The 17361-nt window shown below is 57.0% G+C and overlaps 2 protein-coding genes across 2 annotated transcripts in view; both read right to left on the bottom strand.

Annotated features, from left to right (window-relative positions):
* Positions 1 to 1222: 1222 nt before the first annotated feature.
* Positions 1223 to 5664, bottom strand: RPS19 (ribosomal protein S19). Its single transcript, XM_064738043.1, has 6 exons — positions 5598 to 5664; positions 5412 to 5482; positions 4932 to 5032; positions 3566 to 3749; positions 1420 to 1474; positions 1223 to 1277 (listed from the first exon to the last, which is right to left on the bottom strand). Exons 2-6 carry the CDS (start codon positions 5480 to 5482, stop codon positions 1251 to 1253), a joined length of 438 nt encoding a protein of 145 aa, XP_064594113.1. The 5' UTR covers positions 5598 to 5664; the 3' UTR covers positions 1223 to 1250.
* An 868-nt stretch (positions 5665 to 6532) lies between these two features.
* Positions 6533 to 17361, bottom strand: part of CIC (capicua transcriptional repressor) — a 29052-nt gene continuing 18223 nt past the window's right edge. The window contains exons 11-21 of the mRNA XM_064738034.1: positions 16229 to 16667; positions 15919 to 16062; positions 15301 to 15434; positions 15011 to 15212; positions 14237 to 14470; positions 13404 to 13759; positions 13122 to 13324; positions 10970 to 11121; positions 9014 to 9160; positions 7606 to 7737; positions 6533 to 6964 (exon numbers count right to left, since the gene is read on the bottom strand). Coding sequence (XP_064594104.1) covers positions 6645 to 6964; positions 7606 to 7737; positions 9014 to 9160; positions 10970 to 11121; positions 13122 to 13324; positions 13404 to 13759; positions 14237 to 14470; positions 15011 to 15212; positions 15301 to 15434; positions 15919 to 16062; positions 16229 to 16667 — 2463 coding nt within the window. The 3' untranslated portion in view covers positions 6533 to 6644. The remainder of the gene's footprint in view (positions 6965 to 7605; positions 7738 to 9013; positions 9161 to 10969; positions 11122 to 13121; positions 13325 to 13403; positions 13760 to 14236; positions 14471 to 15010; positions 15213 to 15300; positions 15435 to 15918; positions 16063 to 16228; positions 16668 to 17361) is intronic.

The following is a 17361-nucleotide window of genomic DNA, read 5'->3' as shown; positions in this document are numbered from 1 at the left end:
GAACGGGGATTTGCCCGTCAAAACCGGGCCCGGAGCCGCCGCTGCCGCCGCCGCCTTCCCCTGAGGCGCCGCGGACAAAATGGCGGCGGCTCCCTCAGCGCTTTTCCCGCCCTTTGCCGCGGCCCCGCCCCCTCCCGCCGCAGCGACCAATCAGAGCCTGGCATTTCCCGCTTGGCCCCGCCCCCTCGCCGCAGTCCCTGAGGCAGCAGCGGCTCCGTGAGGGGAAAAATCTTTTTGTGAGGTAAAAACTTGAATTTCTGAGGTAAAAACCATCGGTTTTGGGGCCAGCAGCTGTTTATAATGGAAATTCATCACATTTTGAGGCAAACGCCTCATTTTTACTAAAGGAATTTTTTTTTAGGCCAAATTTTGTTTTTATGAGGTAAAAACCACAGCATTCTGGGGATAACCCTGATTTTCTGAGGAAAAAAAAAATATTTTCTGCAATAAAAGTACATTTCATGAGGTAAAATTATGGGGAAAAGAGGGAAATGAATAATTTTCCCAAACCTGGAGTCTCCCAGGACAGCGATGGAAGCAGAGCAAGGACAGAATGAGGGTAAGTGGAATAAACACAAATTTTCGGTGATTTACACCCAAAACTCCCACATGAAACACAAAAATGTCTAAAATAAATCCACGTTCTCCTTTCCAAATGCATTTTCACCCATAAAACCCATCACGTCCTGCTAAAAATTGATCTTTTGGGACAAAAGTTGTTTTTTTCTCCACTTACTTCCTCCAAAAGCTGCTGGAATTGGAGGCTCAGGAACCAAAACTACTCCAAAAATATGGAAATTTTGGGTTCAATAAATTTATTTTTAACTGCAGATGTGTTATCCCTGACAATATCCCAGTTTGGGCTAAACCTTCTAATTTTAAACTAAAAAATCTAAATTTATTTTGGAGTTTTGTACTAATGAGTAATTTTTTTAACCTTTCATGTCGTTGGCATCCTTTGAGAAATTTTCCCAATATTTTGGGACACTTTCTTTTATTTTGGGATCCCTAAATAATATTTTTGGGGCAACTTTTGAACATTTTTTTGCACTTTTTAGCTGCAATTTTTGCTGCAATTTTCTGCCCTTTTCAATGGAATTTTTTTTCCCCACAAATTCAGGATTTCTCTCCCATTTCAGCATCCCCCTCCTCAGGTTCTCAGGTGCTATTTTGGGGTGATTTAACCAATTTTGGGCGTTTTTTCCTCAAAAACACACTCGAGTTTGGGGGTGAAATGATTTATTGGCTCCTCAGTGCTTCTTGCTGGCAGCAGCGACCTAAAAGAGAAAAAAAAAAGGGGAAATTGGTTAAAATTGGAGAGAAAATTGGTTAAAATCGCAGAAATTTGAAGGGAAATTGGTTAAAATTGCCCAAATTCAGCGGAATTTGATGGAAAATTCTGGAAATTCCAGGGCTCACCTGCCCAGCAATGCGATCCAGGTCCCGCTGCCCCTGGGGAGTCAACTTCCGACCCCTGGGTGGGGAAAAAATGGTTAAAAAAAGTAAAAAAATGGTAAAAAAATAAAAATGGGGTCACTTATTAAAATTAAAACACAAACTGATAAAAAAATCCTAATTTTTCATCCCCAAAATTGCAGGTTTTCACCCCCAAACCGCTCCAAAATCCCCGTTTTTTACACCAAAGTGCCCCAAAAATCTCCATTTTTCAACCCCAAAATCCTCATTTTTCACCCAAAAACCACCATTTTTTTTCCCCAAACCCCCAAAATTTCCATTTTTCTCCCCAAACTGACCCGTCCTGGTCCTTCCCCACCTTGAGCCCCTGAGGCACAGCTGACATCGCACATAAATACGAACACCAAAATCCTCATTTTCCCCCCCAAAATCCCCATTTTTCACCCAAAAACCACCATTTTTTTTTCCCCAAACCCCCAAAATTTCCGTTTTTCTCCCCAAACTGACCCATCCTGGTCCTTCCCCACCTTGAGCCCCTGAGGCACAGCTGACATCGCACATAAATACGAACACCAAAATCTCCATTTTTACCCCCCAAAATCTCCATTTTTTTGCCCAAAATCCCCATTTTTCACCCAAAAATCACCATTTTTTTTCCCCAAACCCCCAAAATCCCCATTTTTCTCCCCAAACTGACCCGTCCTGGTCCTTCTCCACCTTGAGCCCCTCTAGCCCCTGAGGCACAGCCGAAGTCGCACATAAATACGAACACCAAAATCCTCATTTTCCCCCCAAAATCCTCATTTTTCACCCAAAAAACCACCATTTTTTTTTCCCAAACCCCCAAAATTTCCGTTTTTTCTCCCCAAACTGACCCGTCCTGGTCCTTCTCCACCACCTTGAGCACCTCCAGGGCCTGCAGGACCCTCCTGGCCCCACAGCTCCATAAAACCCCCCAAAACCCCTGTTTTTGACCCAAAATCCCCATTTTTCCCCAAAAATCACCATTTTTTTTCCCCAAACCCCAAAATTTCGGTTTTTCTCCCCAAACTGACCCAGTCCTGGTCCTTCTCCACCACCTTGAGCACCTCCAGGACCCTCCAGGCCATGAACCCCATAAACCTAAGCCCCCAAAATCTGCGTTTTTTACCACAAAACCTCCATTTTTTTCCCCAAAATCCTCATTTTTCACCCAAAAACCACCGTTTTTTTTTCCCAAACCCCCAAAATTTCCGTTTTTCTCCCCAAACTGACCCATCCTGGTCCTTCCCCACCTTGAGCCCCTGAGGCACAGCTGACATCGCACATAAATACGAACACCAAAATCTCCATTTTTCCCCCCCAAAATCTCCAATTTTCCCCCCAAAATCCCCATTTTTCACCCAAAAACCACCGTTTTTTTTTCCCCAAACCCCCAAAATTTCGGTTTTTCTCCCCAAACTGACCCGTCCTGGTCCTTCTCCACCACCTTGAGCACCTCCAGGCCCTGTAGCTCCCAAAAACCCCCAAAATCCCTGTTTTTGACCCCAAAATCCCCATTTTTCACCCAAAAATCACCGTTTTTTTTTCCCCAAACCCCCAAAATTTCGGTTTTTCTCCCCAAACTGACCCGTCCTGGTCCTTCTCCATCACCTTGAGCACCTCCAGGACCCTCCAGGCCATGAACCCCATAAACCAAAGCCCCCAAAATCTGCACTTTTCACCCCAAAACCTCTATTTTTTTCCCCAAAATCCCCATTTTTCACCCAAAAACCACCGTTTTTTTTCCCCAAACCCCCAAAATTTCCCTTTTTCTCCCCAAACTGACCCGTCCTGGTCCTTCTCCACCACCTTGAGCACCTCCAGGCCATGAACCCCCAAAAATCCTTATTTTACACCCCCAAAATCCCCATTTTTCACCCCAAAATCTCCATTTTTTACCCCAAAACCGCCATTTTTTTTCCCCAAACCCCCAAAATTTCCGTTTTTCTCCCCAAACTGACCCGTCCTGGTCCTTCTCCACCACCTTGAGCACCTCCAGGCCATGAACCCCATAAACCAAAGCCCCCAAAATCTGCGTTTTCTTCCCCAAAATCCCCATTTTTCACCCAAAAATCACCGTTTTTTTTCCCCAAACCCCCAAAATTTCCGTTTTTCTCCCCAAACTGACCCGTCCTGGTCCTTCTCCACCACCTTGAGCGCCTCCAGGGCCTGCAGCACCCTCCTGGCCACGGCGCCCGAGCCGCGGCTGAAGTGGCTGGGCCGGACCCCGCGGCGCTGGCGGCCCCCGTACACCTTGGCCATGGAGCCCACGCCCGCCCCGCCACGCAGGTACAGGTGACGCGCTGTGGAGGCTGTGGGGGGACAGGGACACAGGTGAGAGACCCCCAGGTAATGGGAGAGACCCCCAGGCAAATGGCATCCATAATGGGAGGGACCCCCAGGTAATGGGAGAGATCTCTGGGACAGGTGAGGGACACCTGGAGTAATGGGAACCACAATGGGAATGGCAGACTCGCAGGTAACGGCAGTGACCCCGCCCTGCAGGTACAGGTGGCGGGCTGTGGAGGCTGTGGGGGACAGGTGAGGGACCCCCAGGTAATGGGAGAGACCCCCAGGTAATGCGAGAGACCCCCAGATAAATGGCATCCATAATGGGAGGGACCCCCAGGTAATGGGAGAGACCCCAAGGACAGGTGAGAGACTCTCAGGGTTAATGGGAGAGACCCCCAGGACAGGTGAGAGACCCCCAGGATAATGGGATCCATAATGGAAGAGACCCCCAGGTAATGGGAGAGACCTCAAGGACAGGTGAGAGACCCTCAGGTAACAGGCGAGACCCCCAGGATAATGGGATCCATAATGGGAGGGACCCCCAGGTAATGGGAGAGACCCCAAGGACAGGTGAGGGACCCTCAGGATAATGAGATCCATAATGGGAGGGACCTCCAGGTAAGAGGTGAGGGACCCCCAGGTAATGGGAGAGACCCCCGGGTAAGGGGTGAGAGACCCCCAGGTAATGGGAGAGACCCTCAGGATAATGAGATCCATAATGGGAGAGACCCCCAGTAACAGGTGAGAGACCCCCAGGTAATGGGAGAGACCCCCAGGACAGGTGAGGGACCCCCAGGTAATGGGAGAGACCCCCGGGACAGGTGAGAGACCCTCAGGATAATGAGATCCATAATGGGAGGGACCCCCAGGTAATGGGAGAGACCCCTGGGACAGGTGAGGGACCCTCAGGTAATGGGAGAGACCCCAGGTAAGAGGTGAGGGACCCCAAGGACAGGTGAGACCCCCAGGATAATGGGATCCATAATGGGAGGAACCTCCAGGTAAGAGGTGAGGGACCCTCAGGTAATGGGAGAGACCCCTGGGACAGGTGAGAGACCCCCAGGATAATGAGATCCATAATGGGAGAGACCCCCAGGTAATGGGAGAGACCCCCAGGTAACAGGTGAGGGACCTCCAGGTAATGGCATCCATAATGGGAAGGACCCCCAGGTAATGGGAGAGACCCCCGGTGCCGGTCTCACCTGCCCGAGTGTAGAACCAGTTCTCATCGTAGGGCGCCAGCTCCTTGTGCTTGGCCAACTTCACCGTGTCGGCCCAGTCCGGCACCTTCAGCTTCCCGGACCTGCGCCAGAACCGGGCCAGAACCGGGTCAGAGCCGGTACCGGGGCCAGGGAACCGGGACAGAACCGGTACCGGGACCAGGGAACCGGGAATTGGAACTGGGAATGGCACCGCAATCGGGAACGGCACCGGGACTGGGAACGGAACCGGGACTGGGAACCGGTACCAAAAGCGAGAAAAGGGAATTGGGAACGGGAACCGGGAATCGGAACCGGGAACCGGGAATGGCAGCAGAAACCAGAACCGGGAATGGGAATCAGAACCGGAGCCGGGAATTGTGAATAAAGAACAGAACCGGGAACGGAACCAGGACCGGCACCGCCCGAGGAGCCCCGCGACCCCCGGTGAGCCCCCCCGGTCCCTCCCGGTTTCCCCCTCACTTCTTGAGGAAGGCCGCCAGCGCCCTCACGAACTCCTGCTGGTTCACGTCCTTCACCGTCACACCGGGCATCTGCGGGGACACGCGGGGGGTCACTCCCAGCCCACTTTTACCCGTTTTTTCCCCATTTTTTCCCGTTTTTTGCGGTTTTTTTCCCCGTTTTTCCCGGCCCCGCTCCTGCCCTCACCTCGCCGCCGCCGCTGCCGCACCGGAAGAGGCCGAACACGGGGCCGCCCGCGCACCCAGCAGGGGCGGAAACCTCGCGAGACTCCCTCGGCCAATCCACGCCGGCGGGATCGCCGCGGGCCAATCAGCGACGAGATCTCCCCTATCGGGGCGTTGTCATTGGTTGGCGCCTGCGCGCGCTTCTCCCCCTCCCAGCCTTTAGAATGGTTCGGTCCGAATGGCCACGCCTACCGCGCACGGCCGCTGCTGATTGGTGGAGCTGTTCCTGTGGCCCCGCCCACTGCGGCGGCAGCGGAGAGACCCCAAAATGTCCCAAAAATGTCCCCGAAGGGTCCCAGTGACCCCTGGCGTGCCCCAGTGCCACCCCCAGGGTGTCCCATTGTACCTCTGCCATCTCTGTGATGTCCCCAAAATGTCCCCTCAGTGTCCCCCTGACCCTCTGTGGTGTCCCCAGGGTGTCCTGGTGTCCCCGTGCCACCCCCAAAATGTCCCCAAGGTGTCCCAGTGTCCCCAAGACCCCCGAAGATGTCCTCAAAATGTCCCCAAGGTGTCCCCAGAGTGTCCCAGTGACTCCTGGATGTCCCCAGAATGTCCCCAAAGTGTCCCCAAGGTATCTCAGTGCCACCCCCAGGTGTCCCCAAGGTGTCCCCAGTGTCCCCCTGACCCTCCCACAATGTCCCCAAGGTATCTCAGTGCCACCCCCAGGTGTCCCCAAAGTGTCCCCAAGGTGTCCCCAAGGTGTCCCCAGATGTCCCCAAGGTGTCCCCAAGCCCCAGTGCCACCCCCAGGTGTCCCCAAAGTGTCTCCAGGCTCCCCCGTTGGTGCCACCCCCTCCCTGTCTCTGTCCCTTTAAGAAAAGGGCGTGCCCTCCCCAAACCCCGCCCCCTTTTCCCACTCCACCCAATCAGAAACAGCGACACCAGCGGGGGGCGGGGCTCCAAAGATTCTCCCGTTGTTTAAAAGATCCAGGTCACGTGACCAACAACAAAAAAAAAAAGAGAAAGGAGGCGGAGCCACCGACCAAAAGGGGGCGTGGCCATGGAATGGATCAGCGCACGGCCGAGGGAGGCGAGGGGGGCGTGGCCTCGGTTGAGGGGGCGGGGTCAGACGCGGAGGGGGCGGGGTTGGAGGAGGCCGAAAGGGGCGTGGTTTGAGGCGGAGGAGGAGGAGGGGGCGGTGGTGGGGGCTGAGGGGGCGTGGCCTCGCTGGCGGAAGGGGCGGCGCCGTCGGGCTCGGTGGGCGGGGCCGGCTCGGTGGGCGTGGCCGCCTGCATGATCTTCTGGCGAACCTCGCGGATCTTGAGCTGCAGGCAGAGCTTGGTGGGGAAAATGTCGGAGAAACGAGCCTGGAACGCGGCCGTGGCCTGGGCTGGGGGACAGAAAGGGACATTTGGGGACAGTTGGGGACATTTGGGGACAATTTGGGGACATTTAGGGACAATTTGGGGACATTTGGGGGTAATTTTGGGACAATTCCGGGGTAATTTTGCTGTGATTTTTGGGATAAATTTCAGGTTAATTTGAGGATAATTCAGGAATAATTTCAGGATTATTTTGGGGATAATTTAGGGGATAACTTAGGGATAATTCCACAGTAATTTCAGAAATGTTTTGGGGATAATTTAGGGACAATTTCAGGATAATTTGAGAATAATTTAGGAATAATTTAGGAATAATGTCAGGATTATTTTGGGGACAATTTAGGGATAATTTCAGGATAATTCAGGGATAATTTCACAGTAATTTCAGAAATATTTTGGGATAATTTAGGGACAATTTCAGGATAATTTAGGAATAATCCCAGGGTTATTTTGGGGATAATTCAGGAATAATTTCAGGATTATTTTGGGGATAATTTAGGGACAATTTCAGGATAATTTGGGAATAATTCAGGAATAATTTCAGAATAATTTGGGGATAATTTCAGGATAATTTCACAGTGATTTCAGGATAATTTTGAGATAATTCCAGGATAATTTCAGGATAATTCCGGGCCGTTTTGGGGCTCACCCGAGGGGAAGAAGCCGTGCTCCTGGAAGAGCTGCATGACGAGGGCGCGGCGCTGGTCCAGCGTTCGCCGCAGGGACGAGAACGGCACCTTGTCGTACTCGAGCTCGCCCAGCACGTCCTCGCCCTCCCCGCCTGCAGATACGGGGGTCAGACAGCCCCAAAATAGCCCCAAAACGGCCCAAAAACCGACCCAAAATGGCCCAAAAAACAGCCCCAAAAACCGCCCCAAAATAGCCCAAAAATGGCCCAAAAAACAGCCCAAAAACAGCCCCAAAATGGCCCAAAAACCGACCCAAAACGGCCCAAAAAACAGCCACGGAATAGCCCAAAAACAGCCCCAAAAACCGACCCAAAATGGCCCAAAAATGGCCCAAAAACCGGCCCAAAACGGCCCCAAAATGGCCCAAAATCCAGCCCCAAAACGGCCCAAAAACCAGCCCCGAAACAGCCCCAAAATGGCCCAAAAACCAGCCCCAAAACAGCCCAAAAACAGCCCCAAACCAGCCCCAAAATAGCCCAAAAACCAGCCCCAAAATGGCCCAAAACCAGCCCCGAAATAGCCCCAAAATGGCCCAAAAACGGCCCAAAAACCGCCCCAAAAACGGCCCCAAAATGGCCCAAAACCAGCCTCAAAATGGCCCCAAAACAGCCCAAAAACCGCCCAAAAACCAGCCCCAAAACAGCCCCAAAATGACCCAAGAAACAGCCCCAAAACGGCCCCAAAAACAGCCCAAAAATGGCCCCAAAATGGCCCAAAAACCGGCCCCAAAATGGCCCAAAAACCGGCCCCAAAACAGCCCAAAAAACAGCCCCAAAACAGCCCCAAAATGGCCCCAAAACAGCCCCAAAAAACAGCCCCAAAATAGCCCCAAAATGGCCCCAAAACAGCCCCAAAATGGCCCAAAACCCAGCCCCAAAACAGCCCCAAAACAGCCCCAAAAAAGCCCCAAAACACCAAAAATGGCCCCAGATCGGACGCAGCCCTTGGTTTAGGGTGACCCCAAAATCCAGCAGAGCCCCCACCCCCAATTTTGGGGTCCCTCAGCCCCAAATTTTGGGGTCTCCCCTCCCCCACCTTGTCTGTGGAAGGTGAAGACCTCGCCCGGCCCGCCCCCATTCCTTGGCTCCGCCCCCATTCCCAGGCCCCGCCCCCATTCCCCAGCCCTCCCCCATCACCAAGCCCCACCTCCCACTCCAGGCCCCGCCCCCACCTTGTCTGTCAAAGGTGAAGATCTCGCCCGGCCCCTCCCCCATTCCCAGCCCCGCCCCCATTCCCCGGCCCCGCCCCCATTCCCCAGGCCCCGCCCCACCTTGTCTGTCCAAGGTGAAGATCTCGCCTGGCCCCTCCCCCATTCCCAGGCCCCGCCCCCATTCCTTGCCCCGCCCCCCTCCCAGGCCCCGCCCCCACCTTGTCGGTCGAAGGTGAAGATCTCGCCCGGCCCCTCCCCCTCCCCGCCCTTGGCGCTCTTGGGGGTCGAGGGCTCGGAGCCGCAGCTGGAGCGGCGCCGCAGCTTCCGCTTGGGCGAGGAGGGGTCGTCACCAATGGGGTCCAGGTCTGTGGGAGGGGGCACAGAGAGGTCATTCAGGGGTCACACGGGGGTCAGGGGTCACACAGGAATCATTTAGGGTCACTCAGGGGTCGTCCCCACAGGGGTCCAGGTCTGCCAAAAAGGGCACAGAGAGGTCAGCCAGAGGTCACACTGGGGTCAGGGGTCACACAGGGGCATTTAGGGGTCGTCACCAATGGGGTCCAGGTCTGTGGGAAAGGGGGTACAGAGAGGTCATTCAGGGGTCACACGGGGGTCAGGGGTCACACAGGGGGCATTAGAGGTCATTTAGGGACGTCCCCAATGGGGTCCAGGTCTGTGGGAAAGGGCACACAGGGGTCACACGGGGGTCACATGGGGTCACACGGGGTCAGGAGTCACACAGGGGGCATTAGAGGTCATTTAGGGGTCGTCACCAATGGGGTCCAGGTCTGCGGGAGGGGGCAAAGAAAGGTCACATGGGGTCACACGGGGGTCACACGGGGGTCAGGGGTCACACAGGGGGCATTAGAGGTCATTTAGGGGTCGTCACCAATGGGGTCCAGGTCTGTGGGAAAGGGCAAAGAAAGGTCACAGGGGTCACACGGGGGTCACACGGGGGTCAGGGGTCACACAGGGGGCATTAGAAGTCGTTAAAGTTCATTTAGGGTCATTTAGGGTCACTCAGGGGTCGTCCCCACATGGGTCCAGGTCTCCCAAAAGGGCACAGGGAGGTCAGCCAGAGGTCACACGGGGGTCAGGGGTCACACAGGGGTCATTAGAGATCGTTAAAGTTCATTTAGGGTCATTTAGGGTCACTCAGGGGTCGTCCCCACAGGGGTGCAGGGCTGTGAGAGAGGGCACAGAAGGGTCACACTGGGGTCACATGGGGTCACACAGGGGTCAGGGGTCACACAGGGGGCATTTAGGGGTCATTAAAGATCATTTAGGGTCATTTAGGGTCACTCAGGGGTCGTCCCCAATGGGGTCCAGGTCTGCGAGAGGGGGGAAACAGGGGTCACCCAGGGGTCATACTGGGGTCACAAGGGTCAGTAAAGGTCATTAAAGGTCATCTAGGGTCACTCAGGGGTCGTCACCACAGGGGTGCAGGTCTGCCAAAAGGGCACAGAGAGGTCACATGGGGGTCACACGGGGGTCACGGGGGGGTCAGGGGTCACACAGGGGGCATTACAGGTCATTTAGGGTCACTCAGGGGTCATCCTCAATGGGGTCCAGGTCAGTGATAGGGGGACACAGAGGTCATTCAGGGGTCACACAAGGGTCACACGGGGGTCAGGGGTCACTTAGGTCATTTAGGGTCACTCAGGGGTCGTCCCCACAGGGGTGCAGGTCTGCCAAAAGGGCACAGAGAGGTCAGCCAGGGGTCACAAAGAGGTCACATGGGGGTCAGGGGTCACACAGGGGGCATTAGAGGGCATTTAGGGTCACTCAGGGGTCGTCCCCACACAGGTCCAGGTCAGTGATAGGGGGAAGCAAAGGTCATTCAGAGGTCAAACAGGGGTCACATGAGGGTCAAGGGTCACACAGAGATCACTAAAGGTCATTTAGGGTCACTAAGGGGTCACAGAGATCATTAAAAGGTCATTTGGGGTCACTTAGGGTCAATCAAGGGTCAGCCAATTCAGGGGTCATTCAGGGGTTACTTGGGGTCACTGTGGGGTCAAGGGTCACTCAGGGTCACACAAAGGTCACTCAGAGGTCGCTCGGAGGTTGGGAGGCATTCAGGGGTCACAGGGGTTGGGGGTCATTTAGGGTCACTCAGGGGTCAGGGGTCACGGCAGGGGTCAGGGCGGGGTCAGAGGTCACGGCGGGGTCACCTGTGGAGTTCTTGCGCTTTTTGCGGTAACTGCCCAGGATGGTGCGGGGGGAGGTGGCCAAGGCCTGCAGGGTGGGGGAGGGGAGAACCTCCTCGGGCCGGAACTCGGGCAGCTCCGCGAAGCGCTCCTCGAAATCCACCTCCGAAAGGACCCTGAAATGCCCAAAATCACCCCAAAAATATCCTGAAATTATCCTGAAATTATCCCGAAAATATCCTGAAAATATCCCCAAAAAATCTCCACCCATAAACCCCAAAGCGCTCCTCGAAATCCACCTCCGAAAGGACCCTGAAAACGCCCAAAATCACCCCAAAAATATCCTGAAATTATCCTGAAATTATCCCGAAAATATCCCCAAAAAATCTACACCCATAAACCCCAAAGCGCTCCTCGAAATCCACCTCCGAAAGGACCCTAAAACGCCCAAAATCACCCCAAAAAAATCCTGGAATTATCCTGAAACTATCCCGAAAATATTCACTGAATCATTGGAAACTAATAACCCAAATAACCCCAAAGCGCTCCTCGAAATCCACCTCGGAAAGGACCCTAAAATGCCCAAAATCACCCCAAAAATATCCTCAAATAACCCTGAAAATATCCTGAAATTATCCCGAAAATATCCCAAAATTATCCTGAAATTATCCCAAAAATATCCTGAAATACTCCTGAAAATATCCCCAAAAAATCTCCACCCATAAACCCCAAATAACCCCAAAGCGCTCCTCGAAATCCACCTCCGACAGCACCCTAAAACGCCCAAAATCACCCCAAAAATATCCTGAAATAACCCTGAAATTATCCTGAAAATATCCCCAAAAAATCTCCACCCATAAACCCCAAATAACCCCAAAGCGCTCCTCGAAATCCACCTTGGAAAGGACCCTAAAAATGCCCAAAATCACCCCAAAAATACCCTGAAATTATCCTGAAATAACCCTGAAATTATCCCCAAAAAATCTACACCCATAAACCCCAAAGCGCTCCTCGAAATCCACCTCCGACAGCACCCTAAAATGAGCCAAAACAGCCCCAAATCACCCCAAAAATATCCTGAAATTATCCTAAAAATATCCTGAAATTATCCCGAAAATATCCCCAAAAAATCTCCACCCATAAACCCCAAAGCGCTCCTCGAAATCCACCTCGGAAAGGACCCTAAAATGCCCAAAATCACCCCAAAAATATCCTGGAATTATCCTAAAATTATCCTGAAATTATCCCGAAAATATCCACTGAATCATTGAAAACTAATAACCCAAACAACCCCAAAGCGCTCCTCGAAATCCACCTCCGAAAGGACCCTGAAAACGCCCAAAATCACCCAAAAATATCCTGAAATTATCCTGAAATTACCCCTAAAATATCCTGAAATAACCCTGAAATTATCCCCAAAAAATCTCCACCCATAAACCCCAAAACAGCCCCAAAGCGCTCCTCGAAATCCACCTCGGAAAGGACCCTAAAATGCCCAAAATCACCCCAAAAATATCCTGGAATTATCCCAAAAATATCCTGAAATTATCCCCAAAAAATCTGCACCCAAAAACCCCAAATAACCCCAAAGCGCTCCTCGAAATCCACCTCCGAAAGGACCCTAAAACGCCCAAAATCACCCCAAAAATATCCTGAAATTATCCCGAAAATATCCTGAAATTATCCTGAAATTATCCTGAAATTATCCCAAAAATATCCTGAAATTATCCCGAAAATATCCTGAAATTATCCCGAAAATATCCCCAAAAAATCTACACCCATAAACCCCAAAGCGCTCCTCGAAATCCACCTCCGAAAGGACCCTAAAACGCCCAAAATCACCCCAAAAATATCCTGAAATAACCCTGAAATTATCCTGAAATTATCCTGAAATTATCCCCAAAACATCCCCAAAAAAACCCCAAAATATCCAAGAAAAATCCCCAAACCATCCCAAAACATAACCCCAAAAACGACTCCAAAAATATCCAAAAAATGACTCAAAAATATTCCAAAAAAACCATCAAAAAAATGTCTCGAAATGATCCCAAAATGTCCCAAAATTTTCTTAGGAAATTCCCCCAAATCCCCCCAAAAACCCCTCAAGGAACCCCAGGCCCCGCCCATCCCTGACCACACCCAACGAGGCCCCGCCCCCTCAGGCCCCGCCCCTCACCTGTCCACAGAGTCGAAAGTTTTTTTCAGGGGCGGGGGGCGGAGCTTTGCCTTCTTGGCCCCACCCTCGGCAGGAGGCGGGGCCGGAGGGGGCGGGGCCGCGCGGGGAGGCCCCTCGGGGGCGGGGCCAGGAGGGGATGGGGCGGAGCCTGAGGTGCCGGCGGAGGGCGTGGCCTCGGTGGAGGGCGGGGCCCAGCGCTCGGCCTGGGGGAGGGGTCAATCAGCGTTAATGAATGCGGTAATTAACGAGGGGGTTAACGAGGGGGGGAGGGGCGTCACTCACCGCGTCGGGGGGGGCGGGGCTCGGCGGCCCCTCCCCCACCGGCTCCCGCTGGCTCCAGGCCTCGGCGCGGGGGGAGGGGCAGGGGGGCGGGGCCTCGGCGGGGGGCGGGGCCGCAGCGTCCCAGTCGCCGGCGGGGGGAGGAGCGGGGGAGGGCGGGGCGGGGGGAGGGGAGGAGCAGGGGGCGGGGCCGGGGGGAGGGGCGGGCTCTGCCGGAGGGGGGCGGGGCGGGTCCGGCGGGGGGCGGGGCGGGGGCGGGGCCTCCCCTCCCCCCACCGGGATCGTGGCCAGGGCGGCCTTGACCTTCTGGGGGGGCTTGGGGGAGGGGCGGGGGGCGCGGGGGGGGAAGGGCGGGGCGGCTGCGGGGACAGAGGGGGCGGGGCTGAGGTCAGACCACGCCCCCTCATTTACATACAGCAAACTTGCACTATAACCCCATTAGCCCCGCCCACATAGCATTGCCATGCTCTCATTAGCATAACCACGCCCCTTTAAACCCCTCCCACTTTTAACGCCATTCAGCTCCTCCCCTTTTCTTAGCCACGCCCTTTTGAAATGACTACGCCCACACAAAGCTCCACCCCTTTAAACTCCTCCCACTGAATCACACCCTGTTAAAGCCCCACCCCTTTGGACTGGCCCCGCCCACCCCAAAACTCCTCCCACTGAGCCCCACCCCTTTAACGTCACTCCGATGCAAGCCACGCCCACCCCAAGGCTCCGCCTCCTTTCACAAGCTCCTCCCACCCAGCCCCACCCATTTCGAGTGACCTCACCCCCTCTAATCCCCGCCCACTCCAGGCCACGCCCCCCCCCCCAGGCCCCGCCCCCCGTACCTGCAGCCGCCAGGGTGGGGGCGGGGCCGGCCTTGGGCAGGATGGGCGGGGCCGGGCCCGGGGGGGCGGAGCCAGCCACACTGTAGACCAATCCGGGCGCAGGGGCGGGGCCGGGGGCGGGGCCTCCCGGGTAAATGGCGGCCAGGACGGGACCCCCCGAGCTGGGGGGGGGCAGCTGGGGGGGGGGCAGGGCCGAGACCCCCACGGGGGCGGGGCCGAGCAGGGAGCCCTGCCCTGGGGGCGGGGCCGAGAGTCAGTGACCACACCCCAAACCATCCCCCCAAAAATACCCAAAATCATCCCCAAAACCCCAAAAATTATCCCCAAAAGTAACAAAACTTCCTCCAAAAATTCACAAATTATCCCCAAATTAGACCCCAAATCAGAATTTATCCCTAAAAAACCAGAAACCATCCCCAAAAAGAACAAATTATCCACAAAAATAACAAAATTATTGCAAATTACCTCAAAATAAAAATAATCCCAAAATTCACAAATTATCCCTGGATCACCGTTTAAGCCCCTCCCCACATTTTAGCCCCTCCCCCTTTGCTCACCCTGCAGCCCCTCCTCCTTTAGCCCCTCCCCCATTCAAACCCCTCCCCCATTTAACTCCTCCCCCTTTACTCTCACCCTGCAGCCCCTCCCCCTTTAAGCCCCTCCCCCTTTACCCCTCCACCCCTCCCCTTTAGCCCCTCCCCCATTTAAGCCCCTCCCCTTTTAGCCCCTCCCCCTTTAAGCCCCTCCCCCTTAGCCCCGCCCCCCGTTGCTCACCCTGCAGCAGGGCCGTGAACCCCAGCACGGGGGGCGGGGCCTGCGCGGGCGGGGGCGGGGCCGGGTGCACGTAGGCGATGCGGGCGGGGGGCAGCAGCACCTTGGGGGGAGGGGCGGGGCCAGCGCCGGCCCCGCCCCCCACGCCCACGCCCACGGGGCTGCCCGGGGGGGGCACCAGGGGCACGGGGCTGAGCTGGATGATCTGGGGGGGGAGGGGACAGAGAAAAGGGGCGGGGTTAGAGAGGGGGCGGGGTTAGAGAGGGGAGGGGCTAAAGGGGGCGGGGCCGTACCTTGCCAGGGGGCGGGGCCGCTCCGGGGGTCCCGAAGGGCGTCAGGGCGGGGCCGGGCGGGGCCACCGGAACCAAAACCTTTCCCGGAAGTAGCGGGGAAGGGGGCGGGGCCTGGCCCGGGGGGGAGGGCTGGGCTGCAGGGGGAGGGGCGGGGTCAGAGAATGAGACCACGCCCCCACTGAAAAAACCCCCCCCCCCAACCCAAGATCATGTATAGAAAATGAGACCACGCCCCCCATGCACAGACCCCACCCCCAACAACACAAACCCCTCCCATAAATTGAGACCCCACCCCCAGTATGAGGCCACGCCCCAATTCCATAGACACCCCTCCCCCAATGTGAAACCACGCCCCTGAAATGAAACCCCGCCCCATGACAAAAGCACTCCAATAAATGGAGACCCCACCCCCAAAATGAGGCCACGCCCCTATCTCAGAGACCCCGCCCCTTCCCCAAAATGCGTCCCCAATTTGAGACCCCTCCCCCTTCCCAAGACTCCTCCCCCAAAGTGAGGCCACGCCCCCAATTCACAGCCCCTCCCCCAATCCGTGGCCACACCCCCATCTTAGAGCCCCCTCCCCCGCCAACAGGCCCCGCCCCCATTTCCCCTTTGTACCTTTGGGGGCGGAGCCTCCGGCGCCTCCCCCGGAAGTGGGCGGGGCCTTTCCGTTCTGGGGCGGGGGCAGGGCGAAGTGCAGGGGGGGGTTGGGGGGGCCCTGGGGGGGGTTGGGCGGGGCCGGGGGGGCGCTGGGGGCGGGGCCTTTGCCGTGGGGGAGGGGCAGGGTGGGCAGGATGTATTGCACCTGCGTGATGCCCAGGGGGAGGGGCCCGTTGGGGGGTGGGGGAGGGGCGGTGCCCGCTGCCCCTCCCCCTGCCGGGGCCCCGCCCCCTCCGCCCGCGGCCCCGCCCCCCGCCAGGAGCTGCACGGGGGGGGATGGGCGGGTGGGGGGAGGGGAGCAGCGCCAGTGAAGGGGGGGGAGGGGGGCCCGGCCCCGCCCCCGCCCCTCCCCCCAGCACCAGATTGGCCACGACCCCTCCCCCAGGCCCCGCCCCCGCCCCCCCCAGCGGGGCCTTGCTGGGGGCGGGGCCGGGGCGCAGCGGGGGGGGAGGGGCGGAGCTGCCTCCCCCTGCGGCCCCGCCCCCTCCCGAGGTCCCGCCCCCCACCGAGGCCCCGCCCATCCCCCCCTCGGCGCTCTCGGCCCGTTTGCGGCGTGGGGGGAGAGGGGCGGGGCCGCGCGGGGGGAGGGGCGTGGCTTTGTAAGGGGTGGGGGCGGGGCCCGGGGGGGGCTCGGGGGGGCCCGGGGGCGGCTCCAGCTCCGGGGGGGGGCGGGGCGGCCCCGGCGGGAACGGGCGGCGGGGCGGGGCCTGGGGGGGGGGCAAGAATCAGAGGGACCCCAGCGCCCCTCCCCCATCCCATGGACCAATCACAGCACAGAAACCCCCCCAGCCCCTCCCCCATTCTATGTCACTGCTCTGCCCAACTGGGCCCCTCCCCCTCTATTTTGCTCCTCCCCCATTGCTTCATCTGCTGCCCCTCCCCCTTTACCTTTCCCATCCTTTTGCCCCACCCCCTCTCCCTTTTCCCCTCCCCCATCTCTCACCTGCTGCCCCTCCCCTCACTCATTCTGCCCCGCCCCCTTTTGGCCCCTCCCCCATGGTCTAACCTGATGCCCCTCCCCCATCGCTCACTCTGCCCCGCCCCCTTTGGCCCCGCCCCCACGCTCTCACCTGCTGCCCCTCCCCCTCGCTCACTCTGCCCCGCCCCCTTTTAGCCCCTCCCCCAGGTCTCACCTGCTGCCCCCCCCTTCGCTCACTTGCCCCGCCCCCTTTTGGCCCCTCCCCCTCGCTCCCTCTGCCCCGCCCCCCTTTGGCCCTCCCCTCGCTCCCTCTGCCCCGCCCCCCTCTGGCCCCGCCCCCTCGCTCACCTGCTGCCCCTCCCCCCTCGCTCACTCTGCCCCGCCCCCTTTGGCCCCGCCCCCTCACTCACTCTGCCCCGCCCCCTTCTGGCCCCGCCCCCACACTCTCACTGCTGCCCCTCCCCCTCACTATGCCCCGCCCC

The sequence above is a fragment of the Zonotrichia leucophrys genome, unplaced genomic scaffold (assembly GCF_028769735.1).
Source record: "Zonotrichia leucophrys gambelii isolate GWCS_2022_RI unplaced genomic scaffold, RI_Zleu_2.0 Scaffold_158_108649, whole genome shotgun sequence".
NCBI classification, from domain to species: Eukaryota; Metazoa; Chordata; class Aves; order Passeriformes; family Passerellidae; genus Zonotrichia; species Zonotrichia leucophrys.
The sequence above is the reverse complement of the archived record's forward strand: the minus strand, read 5'-3'. Positions and strand labels throughout refer to the sequence as shown.